At 38.0% G+C, this 22,288-nt stretch overlaps 1 protein-coding gene across 1 annotated transcript in view; it reads left to right on the plus strand.

Moving 5' to 3' along the window:
* LOC135222792 (microtubule-actin cross-linking factor 1-like) overlaps window positions 1–22,288 on the plus strand; it is a 293,750-nt gene that overhangs the window by 153,258 nt on the left and 118,204 nt on the right. Inside the window, 8 exon segments of the mRNA XM_064261077.1 lie at window positions 8,572–8,753; window positions 9,070–9,194; window positions 9,382–9,550; window positions 10,150–10,310; window positions 10,432–10,591; window positions 11,188–11,271; window positions 11,775–11,993; window positions 21,171–21,274. Of these exon segments, the coding sequence (XP_064117147.1) occupies window positions 8,572–8,753; window positions 9,070–9,194; window positions 9,382–9,550; window positions 10,150–10,310; window positions 10,432–10,591; window positions 11,188–11,271; window positions 11,775–11,993; window positions 21,171–21,274 (1,204 nt within the window).

The raw sequence follows: 22,288 nt of genomic DNA on the forward strand, positions 1-22,288 counted from the left end.
TTCTGTCAAAACTGGGCACACATCTAATGCAATATTCATTCACTTAAGCGAAAACAACCACTGGATAAATTGGATTGGTAGTTTCAGTAATTGCAAGATCAAAAGATGTCTTATCACGAAATCTTTTAGAATCTGCAATATACAACTTAACTTCCCCATTGGAATTTTGATATTAGTCGTGGCCTGTTTCATTTAGACCCTTGTATTTGTAACATGTTTAAGAATGATCTCAAAGATATAATTACAGACTTGAATACAAATTAGTTGCCTTAGAGATATTTTCTTTGTATATGTATGTTTAATATGTTTTGTGAATAATTTTTTGTTTACCAAAGATCTGAATGTGGTCAGCTGTCGCCCTGTATAATCCTTTAATTGTCTTGCCCCTTAATCTTTTTGTTCTTAAATTGTACCCATGTTTATGCTTGTTTGGAAAGGTTACTCATTCTCCAGGTGTGTTGGATGGATTCTAGGTACTAATCTCCTTATAATCCCTATCTGTCACTTATACGACCTTTCCTGTACTCTAAATTTCTCATGTAAGTCAGTTTGTTTGCTAAGTAAAGGACGTTGAGTCGAAAGATCTTGCAGAAACTCAGTTGTTTATCTTTCCAACGTGGCTTATACCTTTATTTATGGATTTATCATGTTCCAAACTTTTGTGATTCAGTTACACACACACACACACACACACACACACACACACCACACACACACATATATATATATATATATATATAATATATATATATATATATATATATATATATATATATATGTATTAGTGGCTAAATAGCAACATGGCACGGATGAGACAAAATTTCACTGGCTATTGAATTCAAACGCAACCCACACGACCATTATGTGTGTGTGTGTGTGTGTGTGTGTGTGTGTATATTATATATATATATATATATATATATATATATATATATATATATATATATATATATATATATATATATAAAATTGAGTGCATAACACCGGTAAGGCGGTTCCCCTTGTAGAAGAAGCCCCAGAGAAAACAAGGAAGCGGTCGCTGTCGCGTTCACTTTTATTCGAAAACTTCAGCCTCTTCAACTACATCAAAGACTCATCAGCCGCCCGTCAACCGCCCTCCTCCTCCTCCCCCTCCTACACGCAATGCGCTTTTCAACTATTGTCTTGCACGCAGTCTCGCCCTTCTCTTCCACAACGTCACATTAACAATCCCCGGTGTCCTGCTTCCCCTTTCCTCTAAAAGCTTTTGAATTTTGTGCACTTTTTAATCAGCCTGTCTTCTTCTGGTTTGTCCACGTGACCAGACCAACCGAAGTTACTCTGGTCCTTTTCCACCTATTTAATTATATATATATATTAATATTATATGTCTATATATATATATATATATATATATGTGTATATGTATATTCTGTTATTTATAATAGTATTAATCTTATATATAGTATACATATAGATATTAGTACTATATATATTGTATGTATAATATATTATTATATATGTATATATATTATAGAATAATATATATATATATATATATACTATATATATAGTGTGTGTGTGTGTGTGTGCGAGCGTGTGTGTGCATGCATACATGCATGTATCTATCTAGTCAAACGGGGTCAACATCACTTCTATTATGACGCTCTCTCTCTCTCTCTCTCTCTCTCTCTCTCTCTCTCTCTCTCTCTCATCTCTCTTCTCTCTCTCTCTCTCTCATGAATCGGGCGTGCCATGTTTGTTGGATCCTAAATCTGCGGTCACTATTGTGTTATGCTTTTGCGTTGATTTCAGTTTGACGTTTGGTAGGATGGAGGAGGAGGTTCCTTCGTTGTAGGTCTTTGCCTTCTCCCTTGAACCGCTCTATGGCCATAGACCCGTTTGGGAACGATAGATCAAAATGTTACCTTAAGTCATTTTGCCGCAGTTCATTGTCTTGCCTAATTATATGTAATAAAATTCTTTGGCGCAGATTTTGAGTAGGATTTTATTTTCAAGTTTAAACTGCTGCTGGAGATATCGAGATTATTTTGCAAGTCATTTGTTGACAGATTTTACCTGTAACGAATAATGAAAATCCATTTTATGACCTCAGTATTCGTGCTGTCTTCCAGCTTATGGCATCTTGCTTTCGTGCGCAGCAACTGGAGTGCGTAAGAAATTTAGTTTCGAATATTTTCATCAAATCGTTTTTCCCGATAAGGTAAAGCTTAATGCGAATAATCATCGTCATGTTTTAATTTATCCTGGAAATCTTACACATTATATTGGTTAGTGATCTCCATTGTCTTCGCTGGAAATCCTTAGTGTATGTATATGTGTATATAGACGTGTAATACTATATATATATATATATAATATATATATATAATATATATATATATATATATATATATATATATATATATATATTGGTGTTTGGTAGAATGAGTCAGCAATTTCGGGTGAAATGATAAGAGTGGGAAACGCGTAATGTCCCTCTTCGATATCGAACGGTTAATCGCTTCCAATTTGCGTGTTGGGTGTTCATTCGGTTATTATTGTATAAGTTCATGCATGTTGCGTAATGCAGTGGACGATGATGTCACCGAAACACTGCAGTAGGCAGAGGAGGAGGAGGAGGAAGAGGAAGAGGAAGAGGGATTGATTCAGCAGAGAAAATGGGAATTCTTCTGGAGCGCCGACCGAGGTGGCAGCACTGCTTTGACTTGACCGGCCAGATCCAATATGGCCACACAGTCTGGGGAGGTCTTCGTCGCACGTCCCACTTCCCCAGGTCGTCCTCCGCGGTGCAGGCAGTGCCCCGCCGTCCTGTATTTCCCTCCGAATCACTGACGAATGACCCTTGACGGCCGTCGAGTAGGATTAGTCAAGTACACAGCTGTAGAGTGGTTTGTGCCAAATCGCGTGTGTGCAGACTGTAGGAGTATTATTGTGATCTTATCTGTGATATAGAGTGGTTGTGAACAAACAAACAAACAAACATGATTCCCCGCTACGGTTATATGAGTGTGTTGGGCCAGATTTGGGACGCCCAAGGGAAAATCTTCAAGTGTAAATTAAAGAAATCAGATCAAGACGAGTCCGATGACGATACCTTAGAAGGAACGGTTTTATTTTTGCACAAAGTGGTTTTATTAGACAATTCCAAAGACTGTGATGTTGCTCATTGCAAATGCAGTTGTCACGAAGAGAAGAAGGGTACGAGTGACGACGATCCATTTTTCGGAGATAAAGATATCTTTGATGACAGCGGAATCACTGCCGAGAATGACCATGACAGGTCCTTAACCGGTAAGGAATGAATCAACTCGCACAATTCACTGTCACGAAGGGAGGGGAGTTGGTAGGCATAAGATTTAGCTGCTTAGGAAGATTACTGGTCATTTTCAGAAGACCTAAATTCCGTTTTGAAATGTCTGTAGTGACGGCAGTTTCGTTGGCTGCGTAATGGGTAACTGTGTGTGTGTGTGTGTATTTTCTACTGCTAGGTTTCAAATACATTTCGTTCATCTGTTTTAAATTACTTGCCAAACTTAACAAAATGGCATTCAGTCTTTACGTATTTCACTTTCACAGAATAAAGTTTAACTCAAATTCCATTTCAAATTCATTTTAATTTTATGTGGTCATTTATTTTCTCATTTCGACCATGTGCCAGTAAGAACAATGGCTTTGGATTATGTTAATGCCTCTAATTCCTCGTGGGTAGCCAAACTAAATTAGTATCATTGATATAGTAAGGGCGAGACCCGCCCAGCTGAGGGATTCCCGTTCGGAGTCTCGAGACTCGTCGCGTGTCACAGGAGACATACTGCTCCCTACGAAACTTGACACTGACAAAGTATTGTCGCTTTCCTCCAATAGTCCTAATTGATAAATTTCAACAGTCGTTAATTGTTCTAATTATGAAGAAAGCAGGATATCCTCGCTGACTGACATTTGTCTCAACTACCTACGCTTTCCAAATTACTGGAGGATCAGTGGTTTCTTCCCAACTCCGCTTAGTCATTCTCGCTTTTGTTTAATGAAATGATTGTTTCTCCATTTCCATGATTGTTTTTGTCAGTCCTCTTGTGGTTTTCTCCCCCCCCCCCCTCCTTTGTTTGTCATATTCCCTAGGTTACTGAAAATTTTGGTCGTCAGTTATTAATGTTTTTGGATATGGTATACATGTTTTTATTTTACTGTGTAAGGGTTTATGAAGAGAAACGAGCGGATGTGCTCTTGTTTTATTGATCCAGACTTTGGTAGCGTTCCCGACCGTCAGCGAAGACTAGCAAATTGAACATTTCCAACCATTCTTACGTTTGTTTGAGATGGGCTCCCTCCCGTCAGCATTCTTTGATCCATCGAGCTGGCTCCTTCTGGTTCTGTCAGCTGTTTGTAGTTGTCTTCGAATATGTTGTTCTTTAGGGCATATCTTTTATTTTCTCTTTCAAGCCTAAATCTTTTTCGTTAAAGCCTGCTTTGCAAACAATTATATGGCCTTAAAGTGTGTTCCCGAAATTGTTCTGGGCTTTATATTTAGTAGTTTTAGATCGTGGTGGAAGTGGTATCGTCTTCAACATTAAATCACGAATTGTGAAGTTATCATGTAGGTTCCCGAATTTTGTCATTTCACGAATATGCCCAACATTTACAGTTATTCTTGTTAGAATGTACGTAAGTTCTTTATTTGTGTTATCTTGAGTGCTGTAGTTTGAAAACTGTAAACACCCCGCAGATATCATTATGTACCAAATGCGCACTAGGAAATGCACTTGTCAACCAGATCTGTAATAAAAATAGTAATGACGGGATAATGACGATAATAGTCATGGGGCCGGTGAACACAGCAGCCGAGAATGGCATGGTAACTTGATGCGATTTTGTCTTCATTTATTCCAGTGTTTCATGGCCATATGCTCATTAATAGGTGCATTATGAACAAGATAAACATATGTTGGGAGGGGAGGGGGTAGATAGTGATGTTTCTCGAGACTTTTTTTTTTTTTTATAATAGTAAACACACTTACCAACATTATCTGCTCTCACATAGACATTATGGTTTTTTCCTTATTTATGCCAACGGGTTTCTTAACGGGTCGTCTTCCTAAGATGCCTTGGAATGTTGTTAGTTTTGCTAAACATATGCGTATCACACATTAGTTATGAATTTTGAATTGATGGGTTCCAAAATGAAACCGTTGAGGAATATTGCTGTCATGCTTCTCACAATCCCTTATATTTTTGTTGAATGTTGCAGCGTTGCAGGGATTATTGAGAATGACCCTTCTCATGACTGTTGGCCTTATTTTAAGAGGCGCCAGGTGTTAGCAAGTGACAATAGAGAAGTTGCATAGAATGTTGAACAGTAATGGGAGTAGACATGGTAAATACTGGGAAATAATTCGTTAAGAAAAGCAGAAGCATGTAATTAGAACGACAACCGTTTTATGGGGCAGCAAAAAGTGGTGAGAATGCCAAGTGGAACTGATGGCGGAAAAAAAAAAAAGTTTATAAAAATTGAGGTCAATGATAATAGCTTTATAAATGGAAGTGGGTGGCAATGGTTAATCATAACTGGTATGCAAGTTAGTCGTCAACCACGTGGGTCGCACGCACCGCGGCAGTCATGATGAAAGGTACAGTAATTGTGGCTGTGGAAATGACAAGGCCACGGAGGCGTAATGGATGAAAAGTCATAGTTGATTGAACAAGCTCCAAATGGTTTGAATCGTATGGTGATACATTTAACTGATGAACTGTTGAAAAACCATAACAGAAGAAGAATTGAGTAAATTACCCTCCGAGAAAATAGGCCCAGGTTAATCGGATGATAGATATTGAACATGAAACATGGACTGTATGATTTACGAGAGACGAGCGTTTCACCATTTGTGGTATCTGAAGTGACTTGACTCTGATTCTGATCAAGCACAAAAAGCATCGTTGCCTTTTGCGGAAACTTTTCCTTTTCGGCCAGTTAGATGTTGTTTAGGGTTAGGCCAGTAGTAATGTTTGCCAGATTCCAGAATGCTTTGCACTGCAGCAAAGTAAATAGCAGGTCAGACTTGTCGCTCTGCCTTTTAGGAAACCCATTGTCACTTACACCTCTTCTGCATTATAACCTACAGTTCACTTATATGTGTGTGATATATATATACTATATATATATATATATTATTATATATATATATGTATGTATGTATGTATGTATGTATGTATGTATGAAATGAACTGTTGGATATTAAGAAGCATAGGCATAAATGCAAGCCTTATATTCATCCATGAATGTATTGGATATATATATATATATATATATATATATATATATTAAGTATATATATATATATATATATTATGATATATATATAATATTAATTCCATATCATTTCCGTGATTCATATACATATATCGAGCACAAGGTCCTTTAATATCTAATTCGCTCTACTCGGAATTAATATATTTTCATATGCTTAACCGAAGGGGAATTTTTTTTTTTTTTTTTCTCGATAATAGACTTGCCTGGACCAGGGCGCGAACCTATGATCCTTACAAATCCAGGAACGTCAGTGAAGCTTTATCCTACTACACCACCGCGAGAGGTGGTGTAGTAGGTGGATAAAGCTTCACTGACGTTCCTGGATTTGTAAGGATCATAGGTTCGCGCCCTGGTCCAGGCAAGTCTATTATCGAGAGAGAGAGAAAAACAAAAAAAAAAAACAAAAAAAAAAATCCCCTTCGGTTAAGCATATATGAAAATATAATTAATTCCGAGTAGAGCGAATTAGATATTAAAGGACATTGTAGCTCGATATATTTATATATATATCATCATATATATCATATATATATATTTATATAATATATTATATATATATAATATTATATATATATATATATATATATATCTAGATAATATAATATATTATATAGTGTGTGTGTGTGTGTGTGTGTGTGTGTGTGTGTGTGTATATATATATATACTATATAGATATATATATATATATATATATATATATATACTTACTATATATATATATATTTATACTTACATATATACGTATAATATGTCCATATACTACACACACACTATATATATACATATATATAATTATATATAATATTATATATTATTTTAATACATATATATTATTGTATATATATATATATATATATATATATAGATATATATATACATATATATATACTACATATATATATATATATATACACATATAACGTATATATATATGTGTGTATATATATATATATATATATATATCTATATATATATATATATATATTATATATATATATATATATATGTGTGTGTGTGTGTGTGTATGTATATGTATCTATACGTATCTCTGTAAGTATACTATATGTATATATATACACACACACACACACACACACATATATATATTATATATATATATATATATATATATATATATATATATATATATATATATATATATATATAAAAACACAGTTATATGAACTGTAGGTTATAATGCAGAAGAGATGTAATTGACAGGGGGTTTCCTGAAAGACAGAGCGACTAGTATGACCTGCTGCTTACTTTGCTGCAGTCCAAAGTATCCAGGAATCTGGCAAACATTACTGACCTAACCCTAAGCAACCCATAATTGGCCGATGAATAAGAAAGTTTTAAACTTTCATCTTTGTGAATTGTAGTGGTTTGAATCTTGAGTTCCAATATTTGTCTTCAGTTTCTTTATTATTGATTTTCTGGATGTCGAGGATAGTTCGAACAGACTGCTTCTGTAACCTCACCGAATGACGTCAGCGCCAGATATGGTTGACACTTGATTACTAATCGATAGATTACCCTTTCCTCGTAGGTCTTTCCGCTTCCTGCGTCTGTTTTTGTTGTTGGAGAGAGAGAGAGAGAGAGAGAGAGAGAGAGAGAGAGAGAGAGAGAGAGAGAGAGAATTTGGTGGTGTGGTCGGAAGACGAATGAAGTGTTAACTGATTTTGTAGTGTTTAACATTATATAGATTTTTGAAAAATGCATTTATAGTATACGTACTAGATAACGAATTTCATGGTGAACCTAAAGTTAGAAAAATGCTTCCATAACGTTGCTTTTACATACTCTGGAAAGTTCCAGGTATGTAAACTCATTGTTAAAAGTAAGATTTTTTAAAAATTAAGTATCTTTTGTGTTTTCCTAGGAATGTTTTAGGGACAATTTGTAACTAAAATCAATGAAAATCTCGTCTTCATTTATTTCCGATAAGTGATAGCCGGTGTCCTGCGTTTACGGTTTGGAATTGGGTTATTCGAAGGAAGACTGCGCATTCCCAGGACACACCTGCGCATTCTTAGCTTTTGAAAACGAACACGGCAAAACGACTTCGCATTTAACCCAGTTCTTACAATCATTTGATGTTTGCCATGGTGTGCTTTGTCTCCAATTTCGCAACATTAATTTGCTAATGGGCTGTTTTTAAGATACAAGAATTGTGATAGGTCTTACGTGTTGACCGGTGCTTATCAACAAAAGCAGTCTTCATTATACAATGGTTATGTTTTGCCTTTGTTTCTCCCATGCAGAGCCTAAACCAGGCACCGTTCTGGTCGAGCAGTGCAACAGCTTGAAGGAGTATTTGGACATGATGGAGAAGACGCTCATTCAGAGGTGCCTCGCTGCCATTCCCAGGGACCTGGACCTCCTGGAACAGTTGGTCATCGAGCACAAACAGTTCGAGAATGACCTGTCGTCGCACGAACTGGAGGTACAGTAATGATGGGTATTTGTTGTCGGTACTGTTGCTTTACTCTAACGAAAATACTCTCGCTTGTACGTTTTTGGGGATTTTCCTCATGTCTATTTGAAATTTATTTTGACGTTTTGTTCTATTAGTCGAGGAGTCATTTGCATTGGTACTTGAGGTACTTTTGTTGAGAACTACGCCTTAAATTTAAAGATTTTACGGATTTTCTACCATCATTTTATTTTCGGCTGGTTAGTCATGTTTGTTACAAAAGCAGCTTGGTCTAATGGAGCTGTGCCTTAAGAGAATCTTCTGAAAACGATTTCTTCACTTGAAGGTTGAGAGTATTCAGAAGAACTACCAGAATCTGAGCAGGCGGACCCCAGCCATCCAGCGCACTGTTGAAAGTATCACTCAGCAGTGGGATCGCATATGGCAACTCTCACATGTATATATTGAAAGGTAAACAAACTCATGTTGTCTATCAGGTACTTGATTCATCCTAGAGTATCATATTTCAGTTTCTCAGTATCGTGGTAACTCATATATTGAAAGTGATTGTATGCTATGAAGATAGTCAGTTTGCGCTGGCAACTCTGGAATTGCTTCTAATGGTCCGCTTCTGGGTTTGCCCTCGTGCCTGCCACAGAATGAAGTGTGTGGAGATGGTTGTGACGGGAATAGAGGAGGGAACACAGGTGGTGTCCGAGGTGGAGCTGAAGTTAGCGGAACACCAAGATCTGCCCGATGAGCTGGACGATCTTGAACACGTACACAGAGAACTTCTCGATATTCAGCAAATCGTCCAGGACCATCAGGTATGCCAATAAGATAATAATTGCCCGCAGTGTTAAGGCATCCGTTTGTGTGGAGATTCACCATGGATGTGTTGGCTTCAGTGGGAATATTCGGCTCCGTGTACCTGTGCCATGCCACATAAGGATTTGATCATTGTTATTAGATATTTTAGAAAGGTCATCATTCATATTTGCTTTTGAAGAACCCTTTAGCTTTCTGCATTTTTAAGGTCAGAAGTTGCCTCACTTTTTGTTTGTCTTAGGTCATAGTTTTTTTTAATACCATTGAGTACATATGTTAACTTTTAAAGTGAATATTGTCGCTTGTTGTATTCAGACATTGTATACTGCGTCAAAAGGGAAAAAATCGGCGCCAAAATCGTATGCAAAACGGAGATATCTGATTGTGTAGGGTTTCACGAAAAATCAACAAACATATGAATGAATTAATTTTACAGAAACATCAGTCTTCTCATTTTTCCGTGTGATAATGGTGGCTCAAAAAAAAAAAATGTGTGCGATTTCTGTCCTTTTGGCAGTGATGTCTTAAAGAAGGTATTCTCCAAAAGGCTGATCCGTTCGCATGTCAGTATGAAATCGTTGTCTCACACAACCCACAGGTGCTCATCGACCGCCTTTTGGAAGAGTGCCGCAACGTCCGGACCCTGGTGGTCAAATCGAGACCGAGCCAGAAAATCCATCCTGATGTTGACAAGCTGGAGGAGGATGTCAGGAAGCTGAGGATGAGGTGGGAAAACACCTGCTCCCAGATCGTCGAGAGGTCAGTCGCTGAGTGGCTCTCCAGTGGTTCTCTTTTGTCTGGAGTTATTGCTGGAATAACGTGATGCCTTGTCGTTTCGCCTGGGATGTTGAGTAATCCAGATTGCTTTGTATGGTTTCAGGTTGCGAAGTTGCGAAGCTGCATGCGACCTTCTGGCTAAATACCGCAATGGCCATGACATTGAAAAGGTCGAAGTCACCGCCATGGAGAATGGCCTTCGTAGTCAAAAGATCGAAGACCTCGGACCCTCCGAGGCTGAGTTAGAGTTGGAGAGACTGAGGGTAAGCCAGGGGCCCCCAACAGACAGATGCTTTTCCATGTTATCTATCTTATTAATAGCTCATCTCTTGAGCACTCAACATAAACAAATCTAAATGCTGCTAAACTTGAAAACAATTCTGCTCTTGCAACTGTTCAGAGATTTCCAAGTTAATACTGCTGTCACAACAAGGACAGTTTTTGAGAAACCATTCTCTGTAGACGGTTCTGTATCTTTTTAATCTGTTCCTACAACTCCTCTTCTTTTCAGTACTAACGCATAGCATAATGTATTTATACCACCACATACCCACACCCAAACCATATGATGTATACCCACAAACCAGAGCTGCTCCTAATCTCCTCATCCTTCATCCCCCATCCTCCCTCCTGTTCCTGTTCCTGCTCCTGCTCCTTGTCCGTCGACTGATAAGGAAGGATACGACGACGAAGAAAACGAAGCGAGCGTTTGTGGAAGCCCAGATCTTTTTCGAGTTTTATTTCTAGCGTCTGGCTGCTGCTGCAGTGGGAACTCTTCCTGCCTCACCTTCATCTTTTCAGGATTAACTAAATATCGTTTCTTTTCAGGTTTATTAATATTTATACCTTTTCTTTACAGAGTATGTACATGAAAATTATAGAGAAGAAAACAAGCATAGAACATGTAAATACACTTGGCGGCCGATTCATAAGGGAAGCCAAGGTATGTTTCACAGGCATCACAAACCCAAAAATATTCATTCCAAAACCAGTTACTGTCACAGAGAAATATATTATATATACCATATATATATATTTTTACAAAATACCCACATTCGTTGGTCACCCTTGAAAGGTTTCACGATTCAACTTAATTGTTTTTTTGTTGATGAAAGTTCATTGCAGGTTTTTTCAGGTGGTGACTTTCAGATTCCCTCCCTTGTATATTCCATTAAATTTCAGTTTCGTTACTCAAAGCATGCTTTCCTGATTTCAGGAAATTCAGTGAGTAATAATAATGTGATAGATTGGCATGTAAATATAATATAAATATCTATAATGGTTTAGTCATGATAACAACAGCTTTCGGTGGCTTTTGAATCTCTCTCTGTCGCCTTTTTCCTTCAGCACCAAGTGGCTCCCTTTTCTTTAACCCCTATATTGTTATATTAATGGTCGTCTCAGTAACCTGTACTAACCATGACTAATTTACGACACCCTCTGTAGATCTATGACTTGCGCCTGTCCCAGTACAAGGCCAGTCTAGAGGAGGTACACCCTAGCCTGGACGCGAGCCTGAGCAAGAGGCCTCGCATTCAGAGCGGACAGGAAAACGTCGTGGCCCAACTCGACTCACTTAATACTCAGTACCAGTTCGTGGCAGATGAGACCTACGACAGGATCGCTAAGATCTATAACAGGTTCCAGCACGAGAAGGACTTCAATGTGAGTACCACTTTAGGGCTCTTTTCCGATATAATCATTGTTGAGTAGTGGTGATTTCATTGGCTGGATTTATCATACAGTTGTTCAGAATGTCAGACTCCCAAGCCATAGTTAAATTCTTATGCCAGTTGAATGAAAGGTTATACACAATTCACGACGAATGTAACTCGCCAGTATATAAAATTGGGAGGATAATTTCGTTACTGCAGATTGTATTGCTATACGTAGGTATTATCACTAATGAACGCGGTTATTGAATATGTAAAATTTCACGATGTGTCAGTTATTTCTGTGCATTGTGCATGAATTCGGTCCCTTGAAATCACTGCTACTCCAGAAATCCGAAGTGACATTCACTTACAGAACATTTATTTGTTGATTTGTTTTGAGTTCCATGACAGTCAAATTATTTCAATATACGGTAATTAGGAAATGAACGAGAACTAATGATACTTCCGATGGAATTACAAGAAAATGTCACTTACTGTTCATGTAATATCTCGAGAAGCTCCTTATTGTATTGCCACCGATAATTTAGTTAGGCAACAGTGTTGTCGGATGCTTGAGTTAATGGATTTCGAGTTGTGATGAGAACAATAATTGAAAGTCATTGCATGTGTTGTGTAGGGAAAGCAATTTAAGAAAAAGCAAGCAAGGTGATGGATTACCGGTGACACGAATAGTAAGAGTAGTAAGTGTGAAGCATTGTCGGGGGGGAATTGTGTTCGGGATGTTTGATCAAAGGAAACTGTGGACAGGTTCCTCAAGATTAGACCTGAGGAGTAAGTTAATCTAGTGGCAACGCTGGTGATGGGGAGAGTATTAATGTCCAAAATAACTTCATAAGCAAGTAGTAAAAGCGGAAAAGAGGGTCTTTTGGTATAACTTGAGTTACGGAAAACAAAATTTTGAGTTAGACAAGAATGACGTTACCATAGCGCTATGAAAGTAAATATTTAAAACAAGGGTGCTTTTGGCTTCTTGGCCTTGTGGAAATGAATATGATGAATAAAGAAAAGTACAAATGTACTACATGTGCAAGAGAGGATATTATTTTCAAGTAAAAGTTCACAATGTCCTAGAGAAGGTGTGTGTGTGTTTTTTTTTTTTTTCTGCAGTCTGCCTGCCTGTTTCGTTTTGTTAGCAGCATTATGCAAATGTTATATCTTGATTTTTTCATAAATTTTACCTGAAGGAGGCGTGCCTAGTGATTGAAGTTTGGGAAAGATACACTTCTACATGTGGGATCTCATTTTGGGCAGCTGGAGGTTGAAAGAGTCCACTGATCAGCAGTGGCAGGGGTTTACGGTCTTCTAAACTTCCTATTATTCATGGAAAGAAGATGCTGAAGTCGTGCGGGAGTTTCAGTTTATACCTTTTTGTTTCAAGAAAAGGAAGCTGAGGTGGATATGTTTTCGAAGTCATTATAAGTTAGAGAAAGTATTGATTTGACGAATTTGCATATGCATTTGGAGGTAGCAGTGACTAGTTAAGGGGGCACAATTGAAATGTCTAAAATTCACGAGGGCTTGTAGTAGATTGAAGGGTTAGTGTTCTTTAAATTACTGTAGAATGTGAAGGCTTGGAGTTACTGCGTTTGTGCCTATGTGAGGAGAAAGCAGCATTAGAAATAGAGGTTTTTCCATGTGAAGGTCAAATTAGATAGATATGTAAAAATATTTCACCAGGTTTTGAGTCGCTGTAGTTTCATTTTTGGTAGAGTATAATGGTGAGAAGAAGTGAAAAGAAAGGGCTTTGTCAACCACTGAAGGCTGGCTGGGTCATGACGACGTTGATGGTGATGGTGTTCGTATGCTTGGCGTATGGACACAGTGTTCACGTGCCGTTCCTGTTCGTAGAAGCGTTACAGCTTGTGAAGTATTGTTTGCAGCCAGAAGATGATTGAGAGGGCTCTTGTTGCAGTATTTTTTTCCACTGAAGCTAGTATTTGCAGAGGAAATGTTCCAACGGCTCGTGAGAGTGCTGCTTCAGTTCACCGTATGTGATTTTCAAGTAATAGCACGATTTTCATTACGGAAATTCATTGCAAAGGGAAACGGTGCGTGCTCCATTTTTTTTTCTTGGCAAATTTTTGTTTGTTATAAGGATTGTACAGCCAAGTAGTATGCAGTTTATAGAGTCGGAATCTGAAACAAAGAATTGTGATTTTGAATCTAAAGTCTTATGGAGCATGGAGTAAAATAATTTAACTGAATTGGTAGTAATGTGGAGGGGCCGTGGATAGGGAGTTGTCATATATGGTTGAACGAGGCCAGGGAAGTCAACGCAAGTGAAAGCATTTTATTATTATAGGTCATAAAGAGTGATCTCGGCGTTGGATATTTATGAAAGGAGTTTTCTTTGTGGTGGATTCTTCCAAAAATGGAAATGATTCCCTGCCTCTCATATTGTACTTCACATGTATACTTATTTGTATATATATATATATATATATATATATTAATATATATATATATATATATATATATGTGTGTGTGTGTGTGTGTGTGTGTAGCCTATGTATATACATATGTATATAGTGTGTCAAATGCAAATTCCGAGAGCTCAGAAGTTAGTCAGAAACCTTTTATCCATTTTACTTTTCTTAATCCTCTTCCTAATTAGTGTTCTTTCATTCTTTACCACATTTATATATTTCATTAATGTTTCTCTATTTTATGTATTTCGGGAAAAGTGGCGTCGCACATTTCCATGTTGGAGACCCCTACTGAATACACAATTTGTTGTAATGCTGTATTTGGCTTTCTGTACAGCTTTCTTCCGTTATTAGTGACGACTAAATGAATTCCTTCTGCGCCTGTCTGTGGAATCTTGATAACCTTTACATAGTCCTCCTGTCTACAACTGTGAAAGTAAACGGCATTGATAAGAGCATTGCACAGTAATTACGTTTATCCCCAGTTTGTCCAACTCGATGGATAATTTTGTATATTTTAGAAAATGCTATTAATGAAATTGTGTTACGTTATTATGTTATCATTATAATATTAATGCACATTTTATTATTATTATTATTATTATTATTATTATTATTATTATTATTATTATTATTGAATATAAGGGCCTTGCTCCACAAATCATGATTATAATGAAATTAAGTCAGAGGAAAAGTCAATGAGACGAGACCCATGAAGCGAGAATGTCTGGAGTCAGTGGGAGGATCAAGGATTGTTGTGAAGGATATTTGGAGGGGAGAGTGATATGTAGGAGGAAAAAGTGTAGAGAGAGAGAGAGAGAGAGAGAGAGAGAGAGAGAGAGAGAGAGAGAGAGAGAGAGTGGATGGGGGTCGGTGTTGTGTGGTGGAAGGGGGCTACCCCATGGATGACTTAGGAGGGCGTTGTTGTAGTCCTGACCAGAAGAGCCAGCCTGCCCCAATGCCGTATTTGGTCTTCCACTGAGGTCAGTCGCTACACATGCGCAGCACACCAGTGCCAAACTCGTGGAATAAAACGCGAATGATCATTACCAGTAATTTGTGGGTTGACTGCGCTGACAAATGACTTTATATAGATTATCAAGCTGACGTCATTCCTCTTACGTCAGAGATATCAAGCTTAATACTGTCATCGTTGTCAATGGTCAACAGTTTTCGGGCAAGAAAGGCACACATTCTACTGCCAGATTTAGGCTTCAGTTACTGATTTCGGAAATGCTTTTTGAGCAAGAAATTTTGAAGCCAGGTTATCTGGTTTTCGTGTTAGGCTGATTCTGGAGAGGGCCCGAAGAATAATGTGCTAGCCACTTGTGTGAAACTCTGAATGTGCTCTTAGATGATTGCGGGGAATTGTGTTCGTTAAGAAAAGGGCGGAGGGAATGTTGCGTGTGGGTGGGAACTAGAGCTGCCCTCAAGGATGGTTGTGGGCGGGACTAGTTCTTTTCTCAACACGCCCTTCACCCTCCAGTTGCCTCCCTTCTTTTTTTCTTCTTTTTTTAGGAGGTACTTTGTCGACTTCTTGTTGACTCTTTCACTACTATTCCCCTTTGAAACTGTAACAGCTTTACAAACGAAAGTTGTTCGTTCAGTGTCTACTGAATCCTCTGAATTAGAAAAAAAAACACTAATAATACTCGTGGTAGACTTAAAAGAATTATATTAATCAAAATCTCCCAAATATAAGTCTCGGTGGGCGTTGACAAAACTAACCAAGGAAATTGTTAATATGATATGTGTGTGTGTGTGTTTGCGCGAAGTGTCCACTGGGAGGGGAGGTGAGGCTGTTGGTGGTATATGATTGTGAAATGTAAGTGAGTAGGCGATGTGGGTATCCTTGTGACGAGATTTGCTGATGAGGTCATCGGTTAACTGGAAATCCGTTCGTGACGCGACTCGTTCTTATTTTTAGAGAAGATGTAATTGCCCCGCTGTCACTAACAATGCACCATCACATTTGAATTCCAATTTGATACCTCCCAAAACGCTTTACCACTTAGCCTTGTAGAAACAAGTCTCGACGACCGAGACAAGGAGGAAATAATTGAAGCACTTGCTGGGAGGGACTCATGATAAACAAAATTGCGGCAAAGCAGACTAGAAAGATAGAGAGAAGGTCCTCAAGATATGTTATTAGAATTTGGAAGGTGAGCGTGTGGGCGGAGAGTACAGTAGGTGGAGCGCAGGGTAACCGTCAGTGGCCAACCACAGCCGGGGCGCGAGGCGGCCTCCTCCATTCTAATTCCCAGGCCATCTAACAATCCAGCTGACGCTGTGGATTCGAGAGATGTGTCTGTGCATTAGCTAAGCAGGAGAGGGGAGAAAGACCACTCGATCCTGTGCCTCTGTGCCCCAATCACTGCCTATTCGTATCGTCGACCATTTGGGCAATTATGATTGTCAGTTGATGTGTTAAAATACCTTGCCGAGTGATCATCGAATTTTCAGTGGACGTGTGTGTGTGTGTGGAACAATTCTTGTCTTACGCCTCAGTTGTTAAGTAAATGCTTTAGTTCAGTGGAGAAGAAACGCGAGGCCAGTATAAATCAAAACACGTCGACATGGCCGACTTCAGCGGTAGAAGCCTGGAGGTTGGGAGGAGCATTGGCAGTGGTGAAAATAATTTCCGTTTGAGCAGCACCTCAAGCAGCAGCAGCAGCAGCTTCATGCGTGTTACCTCTTCTTCTGTGTCAAGTTGTTTTGCCAGTTCGAGGATCTATAATTCAAGTTCGGGTGGCGCTGAGAACTCTAGTATGTTTTCGAGCAACAGGAGCTGGAATAAGTTCAGTAGTAGCGAAAGTTCATTCAGGTCGTCACATGACAAGCAGAGTAGTTCTAACACCCTTCAGAACGTCCGGAGTTCTATATCTATTGAAGGAAAGGATAACTTGCGTTCTAGTATGCTTACTAAAGATGTGATGTCGCCTTCCCTGTCGGTCGTGTCCAGGGGCACCGGGTTGTCACGTTCAAGCGCAAGATGTGAAGACAAGAGAAATCTCCAGTCGTCAGAATCTCTCAAGTGGAATTCAGGTTCTGTGGGATCTTCGGACGTAAGCAACGCGCGTAAAGCAAGTCGGGTGACAACGCCTCTTTTACCATGTGGAGAGAGTTCCAGGTCCTCCATCATAAGCCAAGGTTCAAGGTCGTCCGGTGCCAACTCCAGTCTGTCAAGGTCAGACGTGAATAAATTTGATTCGTCGGCGTCAATCAAATCAAAATCAATTGACATGTCAAGCGGGACTTTTCCAAGGTCAGAAAGTCGGTTGAAATCTCCTCTGGCCAAAGAATCAAATAAATCATCAGGGTGGCGCGCTAGTAAGATGAATAAACCCAAGAGGGACGAAAAACAATCCGGTTCTGATGCCAGCAAAGCAAAAAATGGTGATTCCTCCGCCAAGACACTGGGAGACTCGAACAAGACCAGAATAGATGATAAGAAAGGAAGATCGCTTTCCAAGAATAAGAATAGCGAGAAGGGGATGAAGAAGAATCATGACAGAAACACGAGAAAAAGACTTTCTGAAGAAAAGAAGGTGGTTGTAGAAAGCATAGAAAATACTTCAGTCGAAACTCTGTCTGCTTCCATCAAAGACACCTCCGCCAAGGATGATACTCAGGAGGGGGAGAAAACCACTAAGGATATAAGTGCCACGACGAGTCCAAGGGAACCGATTGTGTACACAGGAAAACACAGCATAAAGGGAGATAAAGCTGTGACATCACTCCAAGTAAGAGGGACTCTCTCTCTCTCTCTCTCTCTCTCTCTCTCTCTCTCTCTCTCTCTCTCTCTCTCTCTCTCTCTCTTTGTCAGAAACATACTTGGCAGTTATGTAGATTTTGAATAATTTTGTTCGGGTATCTATAACTTGAAATAAGTAACTTTCGTCGTCACTTTAATCTCTTTTCTTATAGAATAATTAGTAAGTGGTGCATTACTGGAGGTTTGTCATGCTCTTTGCGCTGAAACAATTGTTTCTGGCTTTATGTTGATGCATGTAATATTCAACATGAGCACAGGTTCTCATGGACAAAACCTGAAACACCAATTCGCTAAGCGAGTTTCTACATCACAGAAAAAGGCCATTCATCGTAACTGTAAATTTTGTTAACAGTGCTGTTTACTTGACTCTCTCTCTCTCTCTCTCTCTCTCTCTCTCTCTCTCCTCTCTCTCTCTCTCTCTCTTCTATGATTTTTATCTAGTAGAAATTAATTTAGCTTTTAGATTTGTTTCATAGTGTGTGCAGTGTTTTAGATAGAAATAGTATGTCCCTCAAGGTAGAGGAGGGCCTAATAAAGGGTTATGAGGCCCCATGGTGTGAGAAAATGAGCCTTGATGGCAGATGATCCTCTTCTAGTCAAATGCCAACCTCTCTTTCACCGTTGTTGTTGTAGTTTAAGATTAAGCCAGCCCGTAGATTTTTTCACCGCAGTGGTATGTTGGAAAAAAAAATGGTAGCATTATCTACGCTTGATGCGAAGGTCACACTTGTTTGGAGTATGAAGTCTGGTCTGTTCTGTCCCGACGTTGCAAAAACAGCGGGAATAAAAATGAAATATTAAATTTTGATGCTTTGAAGCCATGTAGGAGTGATGCAAAAAGAGAAAATAAAATGGTTTTGGTGAGCCTAAGGTGAAACGGCTTTGTGTGTGCCGGGATGGAAAGGAATGAGTGATTGTTTAGAGGTGTTTTTAAGACGAATATAAATGTAATACTATGAGGAATGTATGGATCCAGTTGAGTGTGGCAGAAGAAAAAGCTGTAGACAGATGTGACGTCTGGGTCAGTGACAGAAAAGAACGCTTGAGACAGAGAATGATTTTGGAAGAGTGAATCTGCGCCCGGCTTGGTTTGGCGAATGCAAAATGCTGGTTGTGCTATGCAGTTTAAATGCAAAGGTAGATAACTGCAAGAAAAGAGATGAAGTTTTTTAGATGGAGTTCCTTGAGGTAGTTGAATCGAGATATTCTCGGGGAAATGTTTGGTTAGGGTTTGATTGTTGGAAATTTCATTGGTCTCCGAAGAAGAATGATACCAGTACGAGCATATTAGGGAAGGAGATATGACGAGAAATTAAAAATAGTAAAGTGATGATCATGTCAAATATGTAATTTGATTTTATTGCTGGTGTTCTGGGTAATATATTTTCCAGTTTCCAGACGGCCACAGAGTAATTACTAATGAGAATGCTGTAAAATAATCAAAAGATTAGAAAATAAAATTTCAAGTATAATGTAATAATCCAAATGTATTATGGGTTCTGGATAACTGTAGGAGACCAACTAATTAAGATCAACATTCTGGAGATACACGAATGTATTAAAAAACTAGTGTACCGATACCTTCAAATATGACTTTTATTTAAGAAGAGTGTAGTGTTGAGACAGCAAGTCTGGACCCTGGGGACATTAAAAATTATATTATTATTATTATTATTATTATTATTATTATTATTATTATTATTATTATTATTATAACCCGGAAGTTCTGACCAAGGTAACTTCATTTTACATATTTATATAGGTGCCAGTAGTGTGACAAGCTAGTCCCGATTGAAGTTTTATTAGCTGTCGTTGTTACACACAGGGAAATATGAATACTACCGTCATGGTTTTATTTATTTAGAGAGGATAGAAGTTATATATACGTGAGAATACTTTAGTATCAGAATGGACAGTTTTGTTTTTTTACGTTCATAATTTTGTGATGTAATTGCTTGCCTTCTTTCGGATTTCATAGACCGAAATGCATACAAATTTATGATGATAATAGGAGTATTTTATGAACTCGTTGAGTTTATATGGGATTTGGGGTCATGATGATAATCAAATCACAGTGTTTTTTTCTCAGTCTTCATGTTAAAACAACCAGAAGCGTTTTGTGTAAAGACAAATTAATATTTTCTAACTTGTTTGGAAGAGTAACCATTTCTACCGTTAAACCTGATTTGAATTAACGTGGGTAAACAAAAAGTCCACTGATTAATCTCTGGAAGAGGTACAAAGAGTGGAAGTCTATAGTCTCTCCAAATATGGGTGTGATATGTCTTGACACGGTTGCATAGGACCTGTTTAAAACAAAGATAACACTTGTAATGTACATTTTTTCACAGTTGGCTTTTTTTGTTATTGAATTCAGTTCATTACTGTTATTGTCTTCCTTATGTAAGAATTGGTTTTTATGATAATTGTTGCTTTAGCTTTTAGTGTGTTTTGTCATTCGGGTGGTGGCATGGAGTTATTGAGAATGATTTGTTGTACAATTATAAAACTTAGTCAGAAGAGGGATTATCATTATGTTGTTAACTACTATTATATTTCCTTCATATTTTGTTGACCATTGATGTTATACAAAAATAAGTAGTTTCGTGTGTAGAGGCATGTCTAAAAGTCTGTTATTAGTTAAAATGGCGAGGTCAACATATCAGTCTTCAGGAAATTTTATTATATATGTTTTCTTGGATAGAAATGTTGAAACAGGATATGGAACAACTAAATCTTTGTAAATGAGTTTATTGTACACCTGTGGGTGATGCACAGATATCCTTTATTACTGTGGTGTTTTGTCAGAGACTAGCTTGATTAATAATTTCTTATGAATTATGCTCTTTTGTTATTAGACCTTAAAAGTTTCATTCTCAACCATACAATATGGTGTAGTGTGTGCACTGTGTTCAGTAGCTACTTTGTGTTTAAAATGCACTAATGTTTTTTTTTTTTCCAACAGTTCCAATTGGAAGATCTGTCACCTGTTAGCCTGGAGAGAACATTCCGCACAGAGCTTAATATTCCAGATGACAGGCCTCCTGACATGCTACCAATTAAGATAGAGTAAGTACTTGAAGATTCCTTGATTTGGTTTCATTTAATTATGCACCTTAAAAATTTTGACAGGTTTGGATAGGTAGCATTTTTTTTCATGGATGTAATGCTACTTTTTTAACTTTTGCAAAGTTCTGATTGCAATGCGGATCCCATTCATTAAGTCAGATTGCTAAAAAATTTTATATGGGTAGGAATAACTGTATGATATGATTCAGTTTTCTGTAGCTGGTCTTGTAAAAAAAAATTCGTTGATTGTGAGTTCAAACAGATTTCAATGAAACTGAATAGGTTTGCTTAACATTTGATTACTGTATATCCCTATGACTTTAAAAAAAATCAGGAAATGCAAGAATATATATCCTTATTATAAGCACATCTACTCTTTGCTATGATCTCTACTAGTGGTACAGTATTGTTAGATATGGCCAACTAATGTTGTTTGATACTGATAACATAAATTTATGTGAACGATGTCTGTTAACTTAAATGCAGGAAGAAGGTATGATTAACTCAATTATCCAAATTTCTTGAATATCATAAAATTTTTCAGGTCTAACTTTGACTTTGTTGAATATCAGAAGTTTCAGTAGATTTAACCCCATAGAGAGGTAGTGCCATCAGTGCACCTCACTTGGTTCACTGTAGGCATTACTTATGGATGTTTGCAGCGTCCCTTCGGCCCCAAGCTGCACTCCTTTTCATTCTTTTTTCTTTACCTCCGTTCATGTTCTCTTTCTTCCTTCCTTCCACCCTCTTCTAACAATTGTTTCATTGTGCAACTACGAGGCTTTCCTCCTGTTCCACCTTTCAAACCTTTTTAACTTTCAATTTCCCTTTCAGCACTGAATGACCTCGTAGGTCCCAGTGCTTGGCCTTTTGCCTAAATTCTATATTCTGCATTCCATTCCAGTAGATTTTAATGCTGTACCACCATGATGTCTTTTAAACAGATTGATCCCACATACTATTCAGGAGTTTTTCCCTAAGTTGATATATAGTATTTATTATGTAATTACAATC

This window comes from Macrobrachium nipponense, chromosome 8 (genome assembly GCF_015104395.2).
Source record: "Macrobrachium nipponense isolate FS-2020 chromosome 8, ASM1510439v2, whole genome shotgun sequence".
NCBI lineage: Eukaryota > Metazoa > Arthropoda > Malacostraca > Decapoda > Palaemonidae > Macrobrachium > Macrobrachium nipponense.